This window comes from Sinocyclocheilus grahami, unplaced genomic scaffold (assembly GCF_001515645.1).
Source record: "Sinocyclocheilus grahami isolate Dianchi unplaced genomic scaffold, SAMN03320097.WGS_v1.1 scaffold12.1, whole genome shotgun sequence".
NCBI classification, from domain to species: Eukaryota; Metazoa; Chordata; class Actinopteri; order Cypriniformes; family Cyprinidae; genus Sinocyclocheilus; species Sinocyclocheilus grahami.
In genome coordinates, this window is record NW_015505191.1 from 365,293 (window position 1) to 389,949 (window position 24,657).

At 35.9% G+C, this 24,657-nt stretch overlaps 2 protein-coding genes across 6 annotated transcripts in view; both read left to right on the forward strand.

The window, feature by feature from the left end:
• The window catches only part of tnpo1 (transportin 1), a 28,971-nt gene extending 23,635 nt beyond the window's left edge, over nucleotides 1-5,336 (forward strand). For 2 of the 3 annotated variants that reach the window (XM_016287604.1, XM_016287622.1), the window contains 5 exons: nucleotides 1,026-1,101; nucleotides 3,087-3,186; nucleotides 3,273-3,347; nucleotides 3,451-3,577; nucleotides 5,030-5,336. In XM_016287604.1, coding sequence (XP_016143090.1) covers nucleotides 1,026-1,101; nucleotides 3,087-3,186; nucleotides 3,273-3,347; nucleotides 3,451-3,558 — 359 coding nt within the window. In that variant the 3' untranslated portion in view covers nucleotides 3,559-3,577; nucleotides 5,030-5,336. Of the gene's footprint in view, nucleotides 1-1,025; nucleotides 1,102-3,086; nucleotides 3,187-3,272; nucleotides 3,348-3,450; nucleotides 3,578-5,029 lie in introns of those variants that run through there. The other variant, XM_016287613.1, reaches the window with a different exon arrangement.
• A 2,964-nt stretch (nucleotides 5,337-8,300) lies between these two features.
• LOC107596769 (FCH and mu domain containing endocytic adaptor 2) overlaps nucleotides 8,301-24,657 on the forward strand; it is a 44,949-nt gene continuing 28,592 nt past the window's right edge. For 2 of the 3 annotated variants that reach the window (XM_016287577.1, XM_016287584.1), the window contains exons 1-7: nucleotides 8,301-8,551; nucleotides 15,398-15,489; nucleotides 17,877-17,951; nucleotides 19,432-19,573; nucleotides 21,670-21,822; nucleotides 22,312-22,416; nucleotides 23,523-23,621. In XM_016287577.1, the coding sequence (XP_016143063.1) occupies nucleotides 8,519-8,551; nucleotides 15,398-15,489; nucleotides 17,877-17,951; nucleotides 19,432-19,573; nucleotides 21,670-21,822; nucleotides 22,312-22,416; nucleotides 23,523-23,621 (699 nt within the window). In that variant the 5' untranslated portion in view covers nucleotides 8,301-8,518. The remainder of the gene's footprint in view (nucleotides 8,552-15,397; nucleotides 15,490-17,876; nucleotides 17,952-19,431; nucleotides 19,574-21,669; nucleotides 21,823-22,311; nucleotides 22,417-23,522; nucleotides 23,622-24,657) is intronic. The other variant, XM_016287592.1, reaches the window with a different exon arrangement.

The window sequence follows — 24,657 nt, forward strand, 5'->3', positions numbered from 1 at the left end:
ATTGATTTAGGAGTAATGGCTGCTAAAAAAAAGCTTTGCCATCACAGAAATAAATTAAATTTTAAAATAGAAAACTGTATTGTAATCATGTTTAACGATATTACTGTTTTGTACTGTATTTTTGATCAAATAAAGCACAAGACACTTACAAAAACATGAAAATATCTTACCTCAAACATTTGAACAGTAGTGTATTTCTTCTTTATGGTGCAGGTTTTACATCATTAATGTTATGATGTTGAGTTTGTTCAATTTGTGAGTATTTGATCATCTATTTAATTGCTAATTAATATAACAATGGCGAACAGTGCTTAACTGTGTTTCAGACTCTTTAAATCAGCTCATCCTGCACTGAACTGCGTTCTCTAATGAGCCAATCATCTGCTTTCTGCATGTCTCATTGGACTGTTCATAAATGCCTGTCTTTAATGAGAATGTTGCATAGTTTTGTGTCTCTTAAACTTAGGTCTCCCTCCTCTGTGCCTCTTAAGATCCCGGTGGAATCTAGTCCTCTCCATGTAGTTCGCTTGGCGTAATATGCATTTCTTAATGAAACAAAAGAGACAGAAAGAAAGACAAGACTTTTCTGTTCTACTGAAGAAATTTTTGTGAGTTTAAGGGAGAAAATCTTAGAAAACAAGATTGTTTTCTGTAGTCTTCAATCTGTAATACAGGGATTTGGGGGAATATTCATATTATGGTCACATACAAACGCTACATGAATTTGGCGGACGCTTGAAACAGAACGTGTAACTCGGAGCCGTGTTTTCTAAGACTCCTCCCTTAAACGAGATCTATGTTTTTTTTAGTGTCATATTTTACATTTGACCCTGTAGTCTGGGGCTGTGAAGAGCACTAGTGAAATCTTGTGTTTATTCTCATACACAGATTCTGTTGAGTTCTGTTTCTGAGTTGTCTGTTTGTTTGTTTGTTTGTTTGTTTCTTTTTGTTTTCTCCTCCCCCCCTCATTCGCTCATGTCTTGGTTGGCGTTTGGTGCTGTATAACCGTGATTGCGTTACCTTAGCAATAACAATTGGTCGTCTTGGTTACGTTTGTCCTCAAGAGGTGGCACCCATGCTACAGCAGTTTATAAGACCCTGGTGTGTATTATTCAATCTTTTATTTCATTCATTTCCTCTTTGTCTGTCTATCTTCTGGCTTTTCTCCCTATGGTTCTCTCTCTCTCTTTCTTTCTTTCTTTCTTTCTTTCTTTCTTTCTTTCTTTCTTTCTTTCTTTCTTTCTCTCTTTCTTTCTCTCACTCGCTCCGTCTCTCTCCAAACCTTGTCCCAGTGTTCTTGAAAAGGCTCCTGCTATTCTTCACACCTCACGCTAGTATAGAAACATCCAGAATTTTGTAAACAAAGCATAAATTTCACTAGCATAATATTTAGATTTTCTTGTGAAAAAGACAAGGCCTGTTCAAGACATTTAAGAGAAGGTATCCCTCTCTTTCACTCTACCTTTCTCTCTGTTCTGTATGATTCAGTCTAAATCATTGCCAACCATGTGACTAACCCTGTCCCTCTAGGTCTTGTCGTTTAATTTGCCTCAGTAGCACCTTCATGTATTCTCAATTGATTTATTTCAGTTTTCACTTCTGTTTTCGTCTTTTATTGTCGCTATCTAACTACTAATTGAGTGCATGGGGTAATATCAAATGCTTGCTGGTTTCAGGAAACGGAAGCGCTAGTTAAAGGGATAGTTCACCCAAAAATTGTCATTAATTACTCACCCTCATGTCGTTTCAAACCCGTAAGATCTTTGTTCATCTTCGGAACACAAATTAAGATATTTTTGGTGTAATCTGAGAGCTGTCTGACCCTGCATTGACAGCAACGCAACTGAAATGTTCCCAAGTCCAGAAACGTAGCAAGGAGATCTGTAAAATAATCCATGAGACATCAGTGGTTCAACCGCAATTATACAAAGCTATGAGAATACTTTTTGTGCACAAAAAAAAAAGACTTTATTCAACAATTCGTCTTCTCCGCGTCAACCTATCGCCATTTTGGAGAATATCAGCTGGACGTAAACAGCGTATGCTGTTCTGTGTCAGTTGCGTCACGCCGGATCTGTTTCCTACGTTGTTGTGATTTGATCTGAATGGAAACGGTGTATCCGTACGACGCAGCTGACACAGAACAGCATACGTTGTTTACGTCCAGCGGATATTCTCCAAAATGGCACCAGGGTGATGCGGAGGAGACGAATTGTTGAATAAAGTGGAATATTTTTTTTCTTTTGCGCACAAAAAGTATTCTCGTAGCTTTGTGTAATTGCAGATGAACCACTGATGTTACATGGATTATTTTACAGATCTCCTTGCTACGTTTCTGGACTTGGGAACATTTCAGTTGCGTTGCTGTCTATGCAGGGTCAGACAGCTCTCACATTCCATCAAAAATATCTTAATTTGTGTTCCGAAGATGAACAAAGATCTTACGGGTTTGAAACGACATGAGGGTGAGTAATTAATGACAGAATTTTCATTTTTGGGTGAACTAACCCTTTAAATGGATAAAATGAAGAGAAATGGAAAAGCTTCTTTGAAAAGCATTTCTCCTCCCCATTAGATGTGGAGTCTTTTAGCAGCATGATTCTATCCCAGAATGCCTGCCCCAAAATTTGCACTAGTTTAACGCTATAAACTAGTACATGACAGAATACATGGTGCTATATAGACATTGTATTTGTCTTATAAATAATTCATGTAAGTAGGTTGATTTACTCCAAAAAGCAGCTAAAGATCTTTATAAATATTCATAATTACTAAAGAAGGTAGATTGCATATGATTAAGAACCAATAATATTAACAATAAAAAAAAAACAGATTAGTATGGGATTGTCAGCAACAAACTGACAACAAACTGAACTACTTTTCGGTTTCAACAAGAGAATGTTTTATTTATAAAAAAGAGACAAATTTGTGTTTCTCCATTGACCAATCTCTGTGATTTTAAAACGTTTGCTAGTCTCAAGGTGCTCTGAGGTGGTAGTCATGATATTGTGTTGATTATATGTTTATCCACATGCAAACTAACCGCACAGGCTTGTTATTTGAAAACTGATTCTTCCCTTCACTAGGTGTACCTCTCTGCGCAATATTAGAGACAATGAAGAAAAAGATTCTGCGTTCAGAGGAATCTGCACCATGATCACGGTCAACCCTGGTGGTGTGGTGCAGGTACGACACGTTATTCTCACTGATGTCTCTCTGAGTGCTTCGACAATTGAAAACGACCCTCTTTGTTTTCTTTACCGTTTTTGTAGGACTTTATATTTTTCTGTGATGCTGTAGCATCCTGGATGAACCCAAAAGATGATCTTCGAGAAATGTTCTGCAAGGTAGAGCGCTGTATAAAATATTTAATGCGAGTCTGTGAGTTGGGAAAGCCTTCAAGATGATTATGGATGCATGTTTCATACTCAAGTGTGTGTTCCTTGTTAGATCTTGCATGGGTTTAAGAACCAGGTTGGAGACGAGAATTGGAGACACTTTTCTGACCAGTTTCCTCTTCCACTCAAAGAAAGACTTGCAGCCTTCTATGGGGTGTAGATGTTACATGATTGAAGAGGTACATTTCCGTGCGATTTTCTAAGCTAGCCAGTCTGTTACAGTTTTCTTTCCCATGAAGTGTATATTCATGCTTGCTAAAAATGTGTGTATTTCCTCTACTCAAATTTAGCAAGCTTTCACAGTTGTTAAAAATTTATTGTATAAAAGGAAATGTGTTGTGAGCACAGTAACATCGTTCAGAGGTTTGTGGCCAGTAATTACTAATTTACATTAGTAATTTGGTTTCATGAACAAACTTGGCTAATAGTTGGATAATGTTATAATAGTAATAGTAGTAGCACTTTTTTGTTTAAATTGGATTCATAAATGAACCATGAGTGATCATTATTGTAATATGTTACTGATATTTACACTGCCGTTCAAAAGTTTGGGATCAGTAAGATTCTTAATCGGTTTTTGGCTGTATTTATTTGATCAAAAATACAGAAAAAACAGTAATATTGTGAAATATTATTGCAATTTCTAATATTGGTTTCCTGTTTTAATATACTTTCAAATATAATTTATTTCTGTGAGGCAGCACTGAATTTTCAGCATCATTACGCCAGTCTTCAGTGTCATATGGTCCTTCAGAAATCATTCTAATATGCTGATTTATTAGCAGTGTTGAAACCGTTGTGCTGCTTAATATTTTTTGGAACCTGTGATACTTTTTTTCTTTGAATAAAAAGTTAAAAAGAACAGCATTTATTCAAAATAGAAATCTTTTTGAACAATATAAGTCTTTACCATCAGTTTTTATCCATTTAACACAGGGCTGTCCAAACTCAGTCCTGGAGGGCCGGTGTCCTGCAGAGTTTAGCTTCAACTTGCCTCAACACACCTGACTGGAAGTTTCTATGCCTAGTAAGAGCTTGATTAGCTGGTTCAGGTGTTTTTAATTAGGTTTGGACCTAAACTCTACAGGACACCGGCCCTCCAGGACCGAGTTTGGACAGCCCTGATTTAACACATCCTTGCTGAATAAAAGTATTTTATTTTTTTTAAAAGAAAGAAAAAAATTACTGACCCCAAACATTTGAATATTAGTGTATATTGTAACACAAAAGTTCTATTTTGAATAAACACTGTTCTTTTTATTTATCAAAGAATCCTGAAAAAAGTATCTCAGGTCCCACATTTTTTTTAGCAGCACAACTGTTTCCAACATTGATTATAAATCTGAATATTAGAATATTTTCTGAAGGATCATGTGACACTGAAGACTGGAGTAATGATGCTGAAAATTCAGCTTTGCTTCACAGGAATAAATTATATTTTAAGGTATACTAAAATAGAAAATTGCCATTTTTAACAAAATTCTATTTTTTTTTTTGATCAAATAGATACAGCCTTGATAAGAAACATTCAAAATCTTACTGATCCCAAACTTTTGAACGGCAGTGTATTTACTAATGATACTGTACATGTAAAACATTCTAATCTGATCTCTTTCTCTCTTGTTCTGCAGCTTATTAACTATGGGAGAGGATGGGAACCTCTGATACCCAGGGCATATATTGCCCTTTACCTGGGGGGAAGGGTGGTCTAGCAGGGGTGGGAGCCATTCGGCCCACTGGACCCCTGTAGACGGGGTGGGAGGGAAGTGTTAGCTGAGGCGCTAGTCGACGACACCTCACCAAGCCAAACCAAAATAGGGAAGAAAGCTTTTTCATCATGTCATAACAATCAGCCATGAGGGCAAAAAACTAAATACATCGTTAGCGTTCATTCACCAGGGCACTTAATGTAACGGGACATCCAGGGGTTAAAAAAAACAGTGACATGAAGATATGTGTAAACGCTCTAGTTTTGCACTCCTGACATAGGAAAGTGCCTGGAGACAAGCTCTGAAAGCTTCTAAAAAAAACAGGTTTTGTTTATTTTCTGGACCATATCATTTAGAGGGGTGGGTGACATAAATCTCAACTTGGACGCAAAGCGTAAGTCCTATGCATGGGGTGATGTAGGGTATAGCTCGACTGCATGAAAGTGTGCAGACCGTGTTTTGTGTGCCAGCTATGCACAGCAGTAGACGGTAAACATTTAAAGACAGTAAATGCTAAAAGCGTACCATATTTTAGGGGCTCCATCTAAAAGGTAACACAGCGTACCACTAGAAATGTAAGTCCTCTCATATCATTGATAGTGAAGGGTTTTCATCTGCTAAGATGAAGGAATAAAAACCTGAATGACTGCATAATTTTATTTTTTACTTTTTTTCTAAATTCATCTTGGTAAATTAAGTTAGCATGCACAAAGCGAGAGGGAAAACTCCATATTAACACAGTGAAGATGTCTGAAACATCTGAACTATTGCTCCGTACGAGGCTTTAATGTTCCTCAGACTCACTTTCTGATTTCCAGCGTGCTTGACATGGATCCAAACGAGTGAACCCTTAAACACACATTTTGTTCGTTTTTGAGACCTCGGCGATTTCTTTTTGCTTCGTTTGCTCAGAGCATGATTTTGAAGATGCTTGTGATATCTTTTTTTGACTGATTGGGTTAATCTGGATGTTTAATTGTTTGATTTTGTGCATGTTGGTGGCCCAATGAGCAATCTGTTTTTCTAGCACCCCTCATACAGACTAGTTTTAATAATGCATTTTTTCCACACATACACAATAGGTGACGTGTTTTCCATCCACGTATTGCTTTTGTGACTTGTTTTATTTCGTTTCGTTTCCTCCTGCATGAATGTCCCATGTTGTGTTGTGTATATTCCTGGACAGTTCAGTGCTCGTGGAGGCAGTATTTGTGTCCCTCATGTGAATAGTAGCAAGCCTTAAAATGCCTGAATGTATCCCAGAGTGTGAGGATTTAGGTATTAAAAACTTTGCGTTTCAAAGTTGCTATCTCAGACAGACAAGACTGATGTTCATACTCATCTGGAAGCCAGTGAAATGGTTCTTTCAAGTGTAAGTTATGGATTCAAACCGAAGCAGCTGAGAGGTCAAACCTTCAAGGCTGTAAGAAGATTTAGAAATCTGAACACCACGGGATACTGTCAGGTGTTTGTGAGTCTGTTGTGAAGGTGTATTTCTGCAAAGTGTTTTTAGTTTCTTCAGTTTGTCTGTCACATTCCAGCTGTTTTACATTTGTAACCAGTAAGAGAGGTCGGAGATTCTTCTGACTGAAAAAAAATGTAAAGAAACAAGATGTAGGCAGATATTATGAATGTTAAGTGTGTCGTCTTACACTTATGAATGCTGCTATGTGTTGTAATTTTCTACTTGAATATTTTATGTTGTCGAGACCTCAGGAGGTATGTTTACTGTTCTTTTCTTTGCCGTTTTTATTTATTTATTTTTTTTATGTATGCCTTTCCCCGCTGTTCAGGCTCCCATGTTTCATAATAATAATAATAGAGCAATTCACTGTAATCCATTCAGCTGCTGGTGAATATCCTTTCTAACAGGCATATTTTTGTCACTCTCTCCTTGTAAAAGAATGTAAAACGTTTTTTTTTTTTTAAATTAGAGGAGATATCCGATAGTAGACACTCAAATAGGATACTTCATGTGGGGATAAAATGGAAGTAACTGGCCCTTATGTATGTGAACATTCATTATTTATGAAATATAAATGCAGTATATACTGTAACGCCTTGAAGTTAAACGTGAGTTTTTTGGGGGTGGGGGTATAAATAAGGCCACGAGACTTGGAGATTGCACAGTAAGGAATCTAATGGTTTTACTTTTTTGTCTTGTTTTCTTTTTGTGAAGTACAAAATGTCAAAAATCTAAATGTTGTGTCCCCACCCCAGACTGCACCAACTGCTGTATAGTTCTATGTGTGGAAATTAAGAAAATGTAATAATGAAGTCAAACTTTGCTCAAAAGCTCCCTTTTCTGGTCCGAGAGCAATTTAATTTATAGTGATTTTTTTCGACTTTTATTTTATAATCTGATTTTGAAGAAAGATACAGAAAGTAATCATTTTTAGGGGCCACCAAATATTTTGGATCATGCAAAGAATATATATTGTACTGTAGAAATTTTGTAATGATATTTGTATGACATTGTTATGGACGTGAGTTTGTTTCACTGCTTGGATCTGTGCATTGGTAAGAATAAACACTTTTCAAAAATCACTGATTACATTGTGTCTAATGAATTTCAGAGGTATTAATAAAGCTCTTTCAACAACTTTGGAAATGCAGACTGATTCCAATACATTTTGTGCAAGTTTTGCCTTTTTTTTTTTCTTTTTAAGACCGAGAAATATGTAGGCTACCTGTTACACAATTAATTTATCTTTTTAAATGATACTTAATTTCCAAGAACAGTAGCTCATTACACTTTGGTCTTTCAATAACATCTCTTATATAATATCAACTGAGTAAGAATAAACACTTTTCAAAAATCACTGATTACATTGTGTCTAATGAATTTCAGAGGTATTAATAAAGCTCTTTCAACAACTTTGGAAATGCAGACTGATTCAAATACATTTTGTGCAAGTTTTGCCTTTTTTTTTCTTTTTCTTTAAGACCGAGAAATATGTAGGCTACCTGTTACACAATTAATTTATCTTCTTAAATGATACTTAATTTCCAAGAACAGTAGCTCATTACACTTTGGTCTTTCAATAACATCTCTTATATAATATCAACTGAGTTTTTTTTTTATCAACTGAGCTATTAAGGACTTAGTTGTACGGTGGGACAAGTATATTAGACGAGCATCATGGGAATTGTGGCAATTCCTGAAACCGCCACTGGCGTCACTGTTTCTTCATAATAATTACCTCCATGAAGTACTGAACAAGTGGAGGGGGTGAAAAGCAAGCGAGGAGGTGGAGTGTTCAGAGAGGGAGGAAAAGCCAGCAGAAGAGCAGGAAAAAAAGAGAAAAACCACCAGACACAACAACATCGGGGGGAGGACGGTGGATTAACTGCCAACTGAAGCAATTCAAATTAAGAGAAACGCCGCTGTGAAGAAGGGAGGACAGCAAGATGATAACGCCCTATTTCCTGGAAAATTTCTGGGTAGGTTGTTTATGCTTTGCTCTTTTTTGGCTATGCAGGTTAAAGACAACTTGGCTCTACTCGTCTGTCATTCTTTAAATTGGTACGATACGCTCGATTTCTGGGGCTATTCTTCATGTTTTGATTCACGCCGGCCGTTGCTGGGATAATACCGGTAAAACACGGTCGAGGCAAGCACGAGAGCCTACTGGCCTGTTGCCTCCCTCACTTTTCTCGGAGAATGCCGTCCAGCTAGACCGGGGATTGGGCCTCATACATCCATCTGACACAGACAGCCAACTTCGTTCCACCTCCGTTCAATCTGATTGGCTGTCGATCAAAGTCTTGGAACGTTAACGATCCTATTCTGCAACAACATTGGATGTTACGGCTGTCAATCACAATGCTATCCCGCTCTAGTTCTTCCGTAATGAAGTTAGACCGAAGGCCAGAATGTCTAATAAAGTTGTTTACGTTATATGATTGTATGATTATTCATATGTGAGCCATGTAATAATTACCCTCTTCTCTTCCATAGTATGGTGATCTTTTTCATTTGAATTACTTTGGTTATGGTTTGTACTGTCATGACTTTACTATAGGCTTTAAGTGCTTAAGCTGTTCACAGTGTGATTTCATATTCATGTTTGTCGTTTTATTCTCAGTTGTACCTCAAAACATACCTCCTTACTAGACATAGTTGCTTCTTAGAGAGACTTGAAAAATTCTGTCATCACTTATTCACCCTCATGTCGTTCCAAACCTGTGTGACTTCATTTTAATACAAGGCAAAAAGTGATGTTAAAGGTATAGTCAGCCAGAAAGGAGCTTTCTGTCATACTTGACTCGTCCTCATGCCATTCCAAACCTGTATGACTTTTCATCTGCTTTGGCACATAAATGTCCATACAATGGAAGTCATTGGACACCAAAATGGTTTGGTTACCAGCATTCTTCAAAATATCTTCTTTTGTGTTCAGCAAAAAGGGAGTAAAATGATAATGGAATTTTCATTTTCAAGTGCATTATCACTTTAAGTAGAATGAAGGCGTATGCTTTCAGGAGTGTTCATGCACAGTCTATCTTTATTATCACTTACATTCCAGACATCAGGATTCAAGTTGTTTTTTAAATAATGACTATTTCCTCATTGTACTACAAAAGTTATTGAGGATTTTTGAAGTCATTAGTGTTAATTCATTTAGTGACAGAACAGATCAAGCCTGAAAGTCTTAAAGCATCCCGGAAGATTCCTCTGTTGTCATGTGCAGTATATGACCATAGTTTAACCATTAAACAGCATCTGACTGGCAGAAATGTTGAGCTGAGCCAGGTGAGAAAGTGTGCAGTTGGAAGCCGTGACTGTCAAAACAGGAGATGGGGGGAGAGAGATGAGGGATTGCGGAGCTGTGGAGTCTTGTTCTCAATCAGGTCTTTGTGTTGAGGGCTCAGTGAAACAGGGACGCCTATGATCAGCTGTGTGCTTGTAATGCAGGGCACAGACAGACATACACGCATATACCCCTCACACAGAGAGCCACACTTCTTCAAGGACGCTGTCAAGCTCAAGAAAGTAATGCAGGGAAGGTCAGACCGTCAAAGTAGTTTTGATATTTATCTGCCATGACATGATCATCTCTTGAAATCAATCTTCTCTGCCCTCCAGTGCCTGACGCCCGCAGGTGTGACAGCTTACCCGAAACCTCCCACAACAAAGGGGTGTTTGAAGGAAACCTCTTAGTCTCGTTTCCTGCAGTCAAACACATCTAACCACAGGTTTCCTCTCTTGCTGTAGCATCATGTGAATATTCTAGAGAGCTTTTGACCTTTGCTGATATTTCACATTCTCCTCTGTTGGTGGATGTTCAGACTTGTTACAGTCAGAAGACACCTGCTTACGGAAATTAATATCTGGTTGAGTCATACTGCAGATGTTCCATTTTAGTTTCTAGGTGTCTATCTTGATGAGAGCTCTTTATGTTTTTAAATCTGTGGTTATGTTAATCATTTGTGTAAAATGTCAAAACTGTTATTGATCATATTCACATGCATGTCATTTTCCGACTACATTTACATTTATTCATTTAGCAGACACTTTTATCCAAAGCCACTTACAAATGAGGAGCGCCTTAAGCAATTTGTCATACAGTCAACAGTATTCATGGTATGCAATTACATGCTTGCTTGCTTGTAACAGATTATCAAAAAAAACAAAAACAACAAAAAAAAACTTGATTTGATTCTATGCATTGTGCTCAAATGGATGCAGTCAATTGTGGAAGAATTGGTGTAAGCAGACTAGTGATTGGATAAATCGTTAGTCGTTTTCACAGAAGACTAGGATTTGATTAAACATTACAAGGTTAAATAAAAAAAAAAAGTTAAATAAAAATAATGTATTTAGAAAACAGACTGGGTGAATTTCCATTTCATGCATTTCAGTTTACAGGGACAGTTCACCCAAAAATAAAAATTCTGTAATTAATTACTCACCCTCATGTCGTTCCAAACCCGTAAGACCTTCGTTCATCTTCGGAACACAAATTAAGATATTTTTGATGAAATCCGAGCGCTTTCTGACCCTGCATAGACGGCAACGGAACTGACACATTCAAGGCCCAGAAACGCAGTAAGGACATCATTAAAATAGTCCATGTGACCTTAGTGTTTCAACTAATTTTATGAAGCTACAAGATTATTTGTTCTGTCTTGCAGGACAGGACATTGAATGGTTAAAAAAGAAATTTCATATACTCCCTTTTTAACAAATATTGTGTCACTGGACATCTTTGTCTTTCAGTGCATTTGAATGCGGTGCATTTCTATTGATCCACAAGGCTGTGTGTCTGTAGGACAGATGTCCCGAGCACGGAGGCAGATCACCCTGCTTAAACGGGGGGAGTTCAGAAGGTCATGTGAGGGACTCAGAGCTGGGGTGAAAGGGATTCAGCTGAACATTGACACTGTTGATGTCTAGATGTTTTGCTCTGCTCATTGTTGACATGTGTTTGCTCTCAGAATGGCAGTGTTTTCAGTAACGGAGGTACTGTAAGTGATTGTAAATGAATTCACTGAAGTTATGTTTGCTTTGTCTGCATTTAGGTTATGAACAGCTATTTACTGATTTGTTTATTTATTGTTTATTTGTTTATAATTGAGTAATTGTCCATGTACAAGGTAATTTTTAACAGGTGCAACTGTGCATTGGATTTATGCTTTGCAAAATTGCTATTATCTGAGACTGATAATTCTTATATTGTTACTTTGCTCCAAAGTATTTGTGAAAGAAGATCTTTATTATGTTCGATAATGTTAGATATGATCATTTTTAATATAAGATAAAAGTCATATTATATAATCTATTATAGTATTAAATACTTAAATAATAACAAATGATTTGAACCTTTAAAAAAACTGTCTCTCTGTTAGGAAGATGATTTTATTTGGCACTGTGAGTGAAGTTGTTTTTTTTCCTAGTCTTCATCTCAAGATGCATGTAATGCATACTAATGTAATCACAATTCAGATCTCTGTGCTCTGTTGAACTGATTCAAACGAGAAGCCAGACTGTGTCAGCTATGCCAAATTTAGCATGCTTTGTAATGTTTATTAAACCTTCATGGGTTAGGTTCAGCAGATGGCTGTGGATTAAACCATGCGTTAAACCAGGCAGTTAACTTTCCCAGACTGTGTGTTGTTATCTCACTTGCAAATACATTTAAAGCTATTTTAAAGCTAGTATTTAGGGGACAGAGTGTATTGTAAGGGTAATGCATGATAGATTGCAGAACTCTGAGATGGTGCCTAAATTTGTGCAAACTATATAAAATATTACGTATTTTTGGTTTGATTGTTTGTTTGTTTTCTGCATTTGCATATGCATATGCATTTTTTAAGTACCACTGTATTTCTAAATATATATATATATCTTTGTTGTCTCTGCAGTATCACACAAACTTTACAATGTGTAATATCAGAGAAAATTCATATAATGCATAAGCAAGAAGGAAAAGTCTTTAACCTCAACATGAACAAGATATACATTTAAGTTTTGCAGTGGCCTGATGGGACTGCCACCAAAGGAATATTTTGGTTGGCATGATGGATTTATATGGAAATACAAAAATAGGGTCCCAGATAGCAGATTCGGAGGATTTGTTATGAATTTCTCAAGGTGAATGTGCTGCTAGACTGAAGTAGAGGAATAAGCAGAAGACCATGCGAGAGTAGATTTATGAAGGTGGATTATTTTTAAAATGCAACAACATTTCCAAGTAGGCATTCTTGATTTGAGCTTCTAGGAAAGGAGAAGTGTGTGTGTACGTGTACCTACTTTACCATATTTTTGGGGTCAAATCTGTACCCAGAAGTGAGCTAAATCGGACAAAACCTATTTTGGAGGCGTCCTCATTTATAAATATTGTGTTTAAGAAAAGAAATGAAAAGAAACAAAACTCTTTTTAAAATTCTGAAAATGTTAAAGTTTTCTGTTAGGGTTAGGTTTAGGGTGTGGGTATAAAAAAAGCTGTATATAAAAACAGAAGTCAGTCATGTCCTCATTTGGATAGCTAAGTAAACTGTGTGTGTGTGGGTTTGCATTCAGGGTCTTTGCATATAGTCTCTGTATTGGGAACCTCACCCAGTTTGTGAGCCCTGCTGCATGAACAAGCACATTCAACTTAAACGCACACATTTGTACCTTCATGTCTTATCTTGTGTGTTTTGGCTTTAAATATGAATTCTGTTTGGTTTGACCTGAGCCAAATTGTGGTTTAAACCCCCTCACAGAAACACAAGCATACAGGAAGGCATAACACACAACATCAGAGTCAGTGAACATTTTCCTGCGCTCAAATTAGCAACTTCAAACTGCATGTTTTGTTCCTCAACTGCTGTTTGTCTGGTTTATCGTACTTCTCTGAACTTCTCTTTTGCTAACGTCATGGATTTTAAAACAGGTCACAGATATTTGACAGTTTTGGCGATGTCATTATGGGCTATTTGTTTTTCAGAGAGTAAATGTGATCATTGTTTGTACTAGAATATGACATTTTCTGTGACTTTGAAGCAGTTTATGATTGGTTGTCTATTGCTAAACATCTCCCTGTAGCATCCTGGCACGTCATTGTTTTTTATGCTGTTTACATTTCACATTACAAGTGTGAAACGTTGCTTAACCTAATGGTGAAACTAGACTTTACTCATGATATAAAATGATTTAAGTGTAAAAGATTGAAAAGGCTGTAAGGGAACAAAATAAAGTGAAATTAAAATGCAGTTGAGAGTTTATTACTGCATTGTGTTTAAAGTTTAGGCTCAAAAAAAGTAATGTGGGCTACGTGAACCAATCACAGAACAAACTGGTATTTTGGTGTGCTAGTATTCAATGAGCAGACGGCCAAAGCATTTTTCTGAGTTTGTTGTTGTTTTCCTATTGTATTTTTTAATATCACTGCGTTCCTCAGTCACTTCTGTAGCGCTTGGCTTTCCTGTGGCTGTTCTTTCAACACACATTCACACACAGTCTTACAATCTCACACAGATCTCAGTTGTCTTTTGAGCTACAGGAAACACACTGCGTGATATTTGCTGTGTCCACAAAAGCTGATGTGGAAGTTACACAGTATAAACATGAGAGCAGAGCTTCATCCTTCCTTATATTGGTTTATGTTCATGTATTTTTGCGTAGGTAGTGATCATATCAATTTAACATGCTTTTCTCTGAAATACCTTTTACAAGTTTTACTACCTTTTACAAGTTTCGATTGAGTAAAATTCGATTTTTTTTAAACATGAATATTTTTGTATACATTCTACAATGATTATGGATAGATGTTTTTTTTTCTTCTTCTTCTTGTGCTTCTCTTTGAATCACTGGTTGAACTCTTGATGTGTGCCAGATTTCTATATTTTCACAGTTGGCTTTTGAGAAATGCTAATAAAATAGCTTGCAATTGAGCTTGTTTTGGTTTGGTTCATTAATCTGATGTATTAACTGTAAATTATTTGCTTGGGTAAAAAGCCTTGGAGAGCATATGATTAATTATATCTGTTGTACCATGCTGGCATGGATAACAGCTGTATTTATAGTCAGTAAGAGCAGATGTGCTGAGCAAACACTGCCTTATTATTATTCATATTAATATGTAATTACCGACATGCACTTTAAACTCCAATCACGTTTTGCCACCCCAAAAAATGTCATAGAAGGACCAAGCATTTGTAAATATTTAAAACTATTTGAATCCATTAGTCGTCAGCCAAAATTTGATGACTGTAAAAAAAAAAAAACCTGTGGAGGATGCGGTAACACCCTTGGCACACCATAGTACATGTGTGTGTGTGTTTGTATTGCATTTATGTAAGCAGTCTCTCTTCTAATGCATGTACATAAAGCAGTCTATATGCATGGCTGGCATTAAAATATGTGTGTTTCTGTCATTCTAAAATTAGAGGAGATGTCAGGCTTCTTTTCAGATCTGAATTATGCATTAGTTTAGTGCTTGCATTTTTAAAATGCTGATATCGGACACTTGTAGCATTGCAACCATGGTTACTATGAAACCCTTTACACAATTCAGATCAAGCTTACAGCACTGACTTACGGGCAAAGATACGAAAGTATGTCGCGGATGAACATGGTGGACCAGTCTGCTTTAAGGAGTCAGCTAGATGCCATTCAGGCCATGACGGCAATGATTGTTGAGAAACCAAAAGTGGTAAACAAATGTTTGCACTAGTGATGACGTGCAGTTCAATCCTTGACATGCAATTCTTAACTTCTTGCTGTTTCCCTTTTTTAGGGAAAACATGTAGTGATGTGGCTCAAATGTAGTTTTTAATTCATTTGTGTGCTTTCTTTGGCAGGGCGATAAAAACAATGGATTTGATGTACTGTACCACAACATGAAACATGGCCAGATATCCAGCAAGGAGCTATCAGACTTCATCAGAGAAAGGTAAAACTGTGTGTGTGGGTGTGTGTGCGTATTTGTGACATATGAGGACACAAATTTGTATAATGACATGGGTATGACATAGGTATTACAAGGAGAAGGTGACTTATGAGGACATTACACCATGTCCCCACTTTTCAAAACGCTTATAAATCATACAAAGTGAGTTTTTTTGAGAAAGTAAAATTGCACAAAGTTTCCTGTAAGGGGTAGGTTTAGGTGTAGGGTTGGTGTAGGGCAATAGCACATACAGTTTGTACAGTATAAAAACCATTATGCCTATGGAATGTCCCCACAATTCACAAAAACAAACATGTTTGTGTCTGTGTGTCTTTCTGTCTGTCTGTCTGTGTGTGTGTGTGCGTGTGTGTGTGCGTGTGCGTGTCTGTGTGTGTTTAGTTGTTGTTCTTGTTGTTTTTAAGGGGATGACGGGAGTTACCTCAGAGTGTTACACTGTATTCATGACAGCCTGTCATAACGCAGACAGTCATCCTTCCTAAAAATTGTATGTTAGCAGTGTTGTTTGTGTTAACTGAAACTTAAATCATTATTATTTATTGAAATAAAGCTATAGCTAAAATATAAATATTACTTGAAAAACTTAAAAAATAATTAAACAATTTGGCTAACCGAAATAAAATAAGTTTAAGCTGAAGTACTACTAAAACTGTTACTAAAAACCTTATAAAAATTACAAACCGCACAACAAAATTGCTAAAATGAAAAAAACTTTAAAAGCTGAAAATATAAAATAATTCAGTGTTAATAAAATAAAAGCGTATATAAGTGAAGTATTGTGAAATCTGTTGGCCACTAGTTCTGAATCTTTACAAGAAAATCTTTTTGTAGACTAAACCGCAGAAACCACATCAAACCTGATCTAATCTCATCACCTACAAAATGTCAGTAACACTTTTTGAGATCTTCTTGTAATCCAAAAACATGCACAGTTCTGTCAGATCATTCACCTGTGCAAGCGTTGAAGCTCTGCTAGAAATCTTGCTTGTCTCACACCATCAAGACATCTGTCAAGGGAGTACAGCTATTCCAGAGGAAACTATTTTAAAACTTTTCTCTTAAAACCTTCCAAATGTTTTCAGGAATGTTGCAATTCCTCCATAAGCCTCACCATCCGTCACACATTTCACCTGCTTTAACGGTCAATCAATGCTGTGTTAAACGAATGGAAAGAATTCACTCTGAAAGATTTAAAATGTGCAGATGTTTTAAACCATCTCATGAGCTCTGTGACTGACAGAGGAATTTTGCATAATACCAAGCCATTGGAAATGCTATTTGTGTCATTTTAACAAGTTCTTAGTCTTGATTTATGTTCTTTTGGCAATTGTATTGTGAAATCTTTTTCAGAGGATGATGAGTGGTTTGGCCACAAATGGAGCGTGTCTGTCTCCCCCTTCTGGACACAGTGGGACATTGTCTCTATCAGGGTGAAACGGCGCTCAGGCTAATTTACTATTATAGATCTTTCTCTTTTGACAGAAAAAGAAGACCATAGCAATAGATTTTCAAATGACTCTGTAGGGATACACTACCAATCAAATTTTTGGACACCCTTTTTGTTTTTACCCTTTTTCACATTTTAGAATAATAATTAAATCAGACGAACTATGAAATGACACAAGTGACAATTTGGGGATTACATAGTGACCAAAACACCACGGGTATCTCAAACTTTTAACTCGGCTAATTTACTATTATAGATCTTTCTCTTTTGACAGAAAAAGAAGACCATAGCAATAGATTTTCAAATGACTCTGGGCAAGTGACTGTAGGGATACACTACCAATCAAATTTTTGGACACCCTTTTTGTTTTTACCCTTTTTCACATTTTAGAATAATAATTAAATCAAACGAACTATGAAATGACACAAGTGACAATTTGGGGATTACATAGTGACCAAAACACCACGGGTATCTCAAACTTTTAACTCGACTTACTCAGACTTTTTAAACGGTACTAAATGGGTTCACATGTTTGCTGAGCTCGCACTGCTTTTCCTTCTGCTTGTTGTAAAAATGTAAAAATCTTTTTAGTTTTGTCAAATTCATGTGAAGGCACAATTACTAAACTAATTTCAAACAAAGGTCTTTGTTTGCCTTATATGTAGATGTATCAGTGTCATTTGCGCAACATGCATGGAGTAACACCACTTTTCTTTTAAATCATTCTTTTAAATACATTTTCCCCCCATTTTTTTTTTAAATGGTTGTTAATGTTATTTGCAAGTATGTGTAAATGTTTGTGAAAGTAAAATCAAAATGTTGAATAAAGGATTTTTTATTCTAAATAATAATCAGCATTAGATGGCCTGTCATTATCTGGGTTTGATTAATTATTCACATATGGTTTTCTCACCTTTTGTCACAGAGCCACCATAGAGGAGGCGTATTCAAGATCAATGACCAAACTGGCCAAGACCGCCAGCAACTGCTCTCAGCTAGGGTAAGACTGTATGTCGGGCCCTATGAAATCGGTTTTATTTTTTCCCAAATTATGTTTTTTCCATTTAAATTTTTCTATACTCTGTTTTAATGGTTAAATGAAATTGTATTAATCAAAAAACAGGTCTGATTAATTGAAATCATGAAACATACACAATTTAACTGCAATTTATTAAAAGTTTAACAAAAAAATATTTTTAAAGGCCCTATGGCCCTATTTAAGGCCTTTCTCTAATTCAGTTTTATTATTACCAAATTCTGTGTTTTCCATTAAATTTTCTGCATTCCATTTTAATGTTTTCATTCAATTGTAATATTTAAAAGCATCTCTAATTAATTGATTTTATTTAAAAAAATTGTTTTAATTTTTTTATTTTATTTTCTTCTAAATAAATTCTGGTAAATAATTAATTTTGTAATAGTTTTATTAGTAGTAGAAGTATTGTCATTACATTTAAGTAATATATTTCTGACACAGATTCTTCAAGTTAAACCGAACTTTTATTTTGACGGGTTGCTGTGAAGACATTTGTGTTTCTAAGCGTATATGATATAACTATAATTATAAATGGTAAAATGCTCATGAAATGACTCTCAAAGCAGTTCTAGCGATTATATTCATGCGTCTGTGCCATTCATTCACAAAGAGACACGCATAACATGCAGGATTCATATTTAAATAGTATTTTGCAGCTAAATATTCACAGACACTAGTATATATATCGCGTTTTGATTTAAGTGTACTGACCTACTTTTGTTTTATTCATCCGTGTGCATGTGCACGTGTGAGTCTAAGGGTTCACAAGCCCAGTGGGTTCATTATGAACTTCATTTCAATAATGTATTTATAATGAGCTGGAAAACCCTCATCATTTCAACTTCTCTCAGGCTTTATCCATGAAAGCCCAAGCTCATTACATGCTAGGAAACAAAATGAATACCCACAGCTGTTCACTTACCTGCCTGGAACATTTTTGAATCTTTATTCTATGTAAACTTTATTCTGGCAAGCTTACTGTACTTTCCCTGCTATTGTGAGACATATTGCCAGTCAGGCGAAACTTCATAAGCTACTTCAAAAAGATCTGCAGGAAGAAAGCAATTAACTCATTGTTATTGCTATTATAGTCCTGAAATAGCCAAGGTTTGTACAATAACTATTTGCAAAATATGCTAGATGCAGTTGTGTAAGATGAAAGCTGGTATTTTACTGGCCTGCGGTGCTTTATTCCGCAGAACACGAATTTCGCACCCCCCTCACATATCATATTGTCAGTACAGACATTATAGTGTCATTAAACCTTGCACAGAGCCATTCCATTAAAAACAGCAGGACCAGAGGATAAATCTGATATCGAGAGAATAAACACACCTTGGTGTTAAATCACAAATCATGTTTAACACATTTTCCGTTTTATTTGTACAATGTGTGTGGAGTATTATGCCTAGAGAAGAAAATGAAACGGCCGTTTGTTCCACAGGACGTTTGCACCGGTGTGGGATGTGTTTAAACAGTCCACCGAAAAACTGGCGGCATGTCACATGGAGCTGGTCCGCAAACTTCAAGAGCTCATCAAGGAAGTCCAGAAATATGTTGAGGAACAAGCCAAAAATCATAAGAAGGTATGGGAGCTGCCGTCATCTTTGGTGTTTGATTTATATCCATGTAAGTTTGCTCATAACATGCCGCATAGCGAAGTATGAACCCAATTTCTCAGCTAAATGAGTCTGCGGTACACATGTCGTTCCTTTAAAAAGGTCAGAGGTCTGGTATGTAATCACTGTAAGATAAAACCCATTTCCATCTTTCAAAAACAGAGTGAGGAGTATCATATGAAATGGAGATATAATTGCATATTAATAATAATGGTCTACTGTACTACAGAATGTCCCACTATTAACTGTTCATGGATCTGGTCCTCATCCTCCCAATAAAATGTCTAAAAATGAATCTTGTAGTAAGAATAGTAATAGTACTAATTTGACATTTGTTATTTTGTCAATTTGTTGTCAAAAGAAGGTTATCTTGAGTTTTATGTTTTGTTTTTTGAGAAAACGAAACAAAAATGATTAATGGTGGTAGTAGTAATATTATTATTATTTATTAATTAATTATTATTGCTTATTTAATTATTCAACCATATGAATGGAGAGAAATATATATTTCTTTAAGGTCATTTTGATTTAAATTAATAATCAATAGGATTTATATTAGTAATTAAATAATTAATTCTAATAAGATCCCAGGCTTGCTTGTTTTTCAGTTAGTTTTTCTGCACAGCTACAGAAGAAGGGATGAAAAAGAAAAAAAGTCAAGTCTCTTGAGTGAACATGTTTTTGTGCATGTGCAGAGAAACAGTGTTTGATATCTTGCAGTTACAGCAGAAGCTCATTTTAAGCGCATCAAAGAACGTCAGCCAGGTGCTGTCATTAAACAGAAAACAGATCTGAATGTGCTTCTCTGTGTGTCAGGTGGTGAGGGGTCTTGGGGTGACAAGACATGCCAGCTGGGTTTATCTTCTCAGTAGTTTTTCTTCTCACATTTTTTTGTTTTGCTCCGTAAACTTATGCATATTTGCACATATTAAATATGTGTACAATTTGCACAAACAGAAACCTAATGGCTCTTTTCCAGTCATGGCCTGATTTCTTCAGTGTGTTTCATACTTCATATTTCATTCAGCATCTGTTGGTACTTTGTTAAATCAATTTTGAAATATCTGCAAATGTAATTTGACATTTTAAGCTGTCTTCTGATCCGTTTCAGTTTATTTAAATGATGTAGACTTTCTCAAATATCCAAGTTTATCATCATTGTGAAATTGAATGGTACATTTTGTTTACATTTCATGGGATCATTAAGATTTTTAATCAAAAATACAATAAAAACACTAATACTGTGAAATATTATTTCAATTTAAAATAACTCTTTAATATATTTAAAAATATCATTTATTCCTGTGATTCAAAGCTGAATTTTCAGCATCATTATTCCAGTCTTCTGCAAGGACAAATTAAATTGATAAAAAGTGACAATAAAGACATAGTTACAAAAGATTTCACATAAATGATGCTATTTTGAGCTTTCTAAGAATCCTGAAAAATAAAATGTATCATGGTTTTCACAAAAATATGACAGAAAAAAATGTAAATATTGATAATAATAAGAACCATTATTAATGATTAAGCACTAATAATTATTGATCATAACAGAGCAGCAAATCAGCATATTAGAATAATTTCTGAAGGAACATGTGTCACTGAGGACTGGAGTAATGATGCTGAAAATTCTGCTTTGATCAAAGCAATTAAATTACATTTGAAAATATATTTATGTAGAAAACGGCTATTTTAAATTGAAATAATATTTCTCAATATTACTATTACTGCAGCTTTGGTGAGCAGAAGAGACTGGTTTCAAAAACATTTGACTGGTTATGGGTCGTATATATGGGCATTACATTTTTTTTTTAATGTATAAAATGAAGAAAATTAAGCCTGCTTTAGCTTAGTGACAGTAATTTAATGACACTTTTCACCTGGCAGCATAAATTAAAGGCTGTACTAATAATACAACCATGATTTTTAAATATATTTGAGATAGACCAGAATGTACAACAGTTACCGGTTGAATGAGTGGCAGCCTCAACCTTGAAGTTAGTTCATAGAGTGTTATATAAATTCTATAAATTTCTCTTTCTGGTTTTTCTGGTTTGTAGACAAAAGAGGAGGTGGCGTCCACGCTGGAGGCTGTGCAGAACATCCAGAGTGTGTCACAGGCCTTACAGAAGAGCAAAGAGAACTATATCAACAAGACACTAGAGCAAGAACGCATGCGCAAAGAGGGGGCCACACAGAGAGACCTGGACAAGGTACACACACAGACTTATACATTCATGAATGGTAGCCCAGAAGTTTTGCATCCGAGTACTACTGAATAATACTTGAAAGTTTGCAGGATTATTCCATGTAGGAATCTCCCTTCATCCACTGAGTTAAGCTGTGCTAGATGTTTGAGGCACGTCAGCAGATACAAAGGAAATTTCAAAACACATTCTCTAAGGTGTCTAAATATGAAGAGTTCAAATGCAAAAGCCTCTAAAGTACGTCTGATGTTTTTCTTTAGAATTAGCATTTCTTTCTGTGTATAGGTTTCTATGTAGGTACTGGTACTTCTGAATGGGTTGAGGCTGGGATTTAGCGCATTTGAAATGAAAGGACTTGATGAACATACTATGTGTGGAGAGCATTCACTCAGCATCGTTATCTCATTTTTGACCAAGATGGCTTTTAGAGGCTTTTGCATTGGAACTCTTCATATGTAAATTTCTCTTTTTCTGTTTTGTGTTGTTTGTTTGCAGGCTGGACTGAAGGTCAAGAAAGCCACAGAGACCTACAAGTCATATGTGGAGAAATATGCCAATGCAAAGACAGAATTTGAGCAAAGAATGACAGAAACCGCACAGGTACGACTGTGTGAAGTGTGCATGAGTGTGTTTGTTGAGGTGGCTAATTGTCTCTGCAGGGTGTGTGTGTGTGTGTGTGTGTGTGTGTGTGTGTGTATGTGTGATGTGTATTTGTATGTTGTTGAGTTATTAGAGCTTTTATCATATCAATTAGAGCTTGATATGGATTAACAATATTAATATCAGACACACTAAATTAATATGACACATTAAATATATTAATTATTTATATATAAAATATATACACAACCCATGGGCTGGATACACTCTTTTAAATTGGTAACATTTGTATTTTTATTCGTGCTTCATGATTTTTTTTTTTATTTTTCCATTTTTTTTCCATTTCTTTTTTTTTCATCTCTGCATTATTTTGTGGTACATTATCTTTGTGTTTTATCTTATCACACTGAAGACTGTAAGCTCACAACTTAATATATAATTTCTAAATATAGTGTATTTTGCCTTCGGGGTTTTAAATTCAGTAGCTTTGTGAAGGAAACACTCTTACCCATCCCGCACACTTATTTTTCAGTCCCAAATCAGAGCCACGGAGTCCTCAAACATACAACAGCTTAAGCTTTTCATTGATGTTTCTTTACATGATCCACACACACATGCACAAACACGTTTTTTCCCCTGTGGTCACACATGCTCTGACTTATACTGTCATTATCTTGTTTCCGCTCATTTCCTCATCTTTTTCTCCTCTTCCACTTAAATCTTCTAAAACCCTACTGTCAGTCTGAGAGGAGCATAAACAGCAAATCAGGCATGCAGCCATCCTTGACACACACACGTCCCACATACACACATGCATATTTATTTTCACTGTGTTTGTGCATGTTACGTGCTTCTTAGCTAGTCAGACCACCCAAATCGGCTAATCGTAGAGTTGTGCCAACAATATAAGAATGGGTCTTATGTAGAGACACACAGACACAGGATTGTTGTGGAAAAAGATTCTGTCTGATTAAGTATCATTACCAACATCTGCTTTCAGCTTCACTTTTTGAGACTGACTAAAACTAGTATTATCCATTTTTAAACTGCTTTTGCACCATTTCAGAAAGATAAGTCAATTAAAGGTTGTGTGTTTGTGTCTACAGAAATTCCAGGGCATTGAAGAGGAACATGTACTGCGTATGCAGGAGATTATACATTCATACTGTCAGTCTGTTGAAGAGACACACATACAGATAGGAGAGGTAAGCAGAGAAATACACACACACAGTCCTTATCCAGTAATCTCAAAACAACTGAAATAGTGATGAAATTCAATTCTGAAAAGGTCTGGCAACACTGAATTAAGTCTATGAGATCTGGCTGTTGTATCATCGTTAAGCTGTAGAGGGCGCCAGAGACCCTTAAATGTGCATAAGTCAAATAAGCAGAAATGAACTTCATAACAGGAGGCTGTCTAATTAGTCCTTCCTTATCAATCCGCAAACCAATTACCGCTAATTCAGAGTGATTTATAACATATGCAAACCCTTTTATTCACTGAAATACCTTTCCGTGAAGGCAACTGAATGTGCATTTCTACACACCCACAACAAAACCGTCTCTGTTTGGCATTTTACTGGTTATTGACCACAGAACTGTTGCATGCTCTGGTTTGGGCTTCCTCCTAACCACACACACCCTTGTGTTCAGCTTTGGAGAAATAAGATTTGAGTTTTTCTGTGGTTATTATGTTTATACTGTTTCTGTTGCATGCTTAAGAGTTGAATGTACTTTCAAGTGCAGCATTTGCTCATGCAACAGTTAGTGTCACTGTTCGTCTATACTTGACATTAGTTTTGAGATCTTGATGTAACAACGGGATCTAGAAGTGGAATGGCAGAGCAAGAAAAATGGAATAATGGCATGCATCTTTGAAACAAGAGATTAGGCCAAATTCAAATTGTCTTTCAAGAAAGACAAGCTATGGGACAGTTAAGTGATGGTATATGCATCTGTGTGGTTAATGGGCAGTGATTTCAAGATCATAAAAAAAAGCGTTTAGTTGCCAAATTCCCAGTAAAGTACTACACAACCCTTGGACCCACTACCCTCTCCCATGAAGCACCTTCACTACACTCTTAGGTTACTTGCATATTTGTATACTGAATATCTGAATATTTTGCAATAAATTAAGTTATTTTGTTAAAACATTATAAGATTTTAAAGATTTGTTTTATACATGGAATTGTTGTGTGTGTGTGTGTGTGTGTGTATGTATGTATGTATGTATGTATGTAT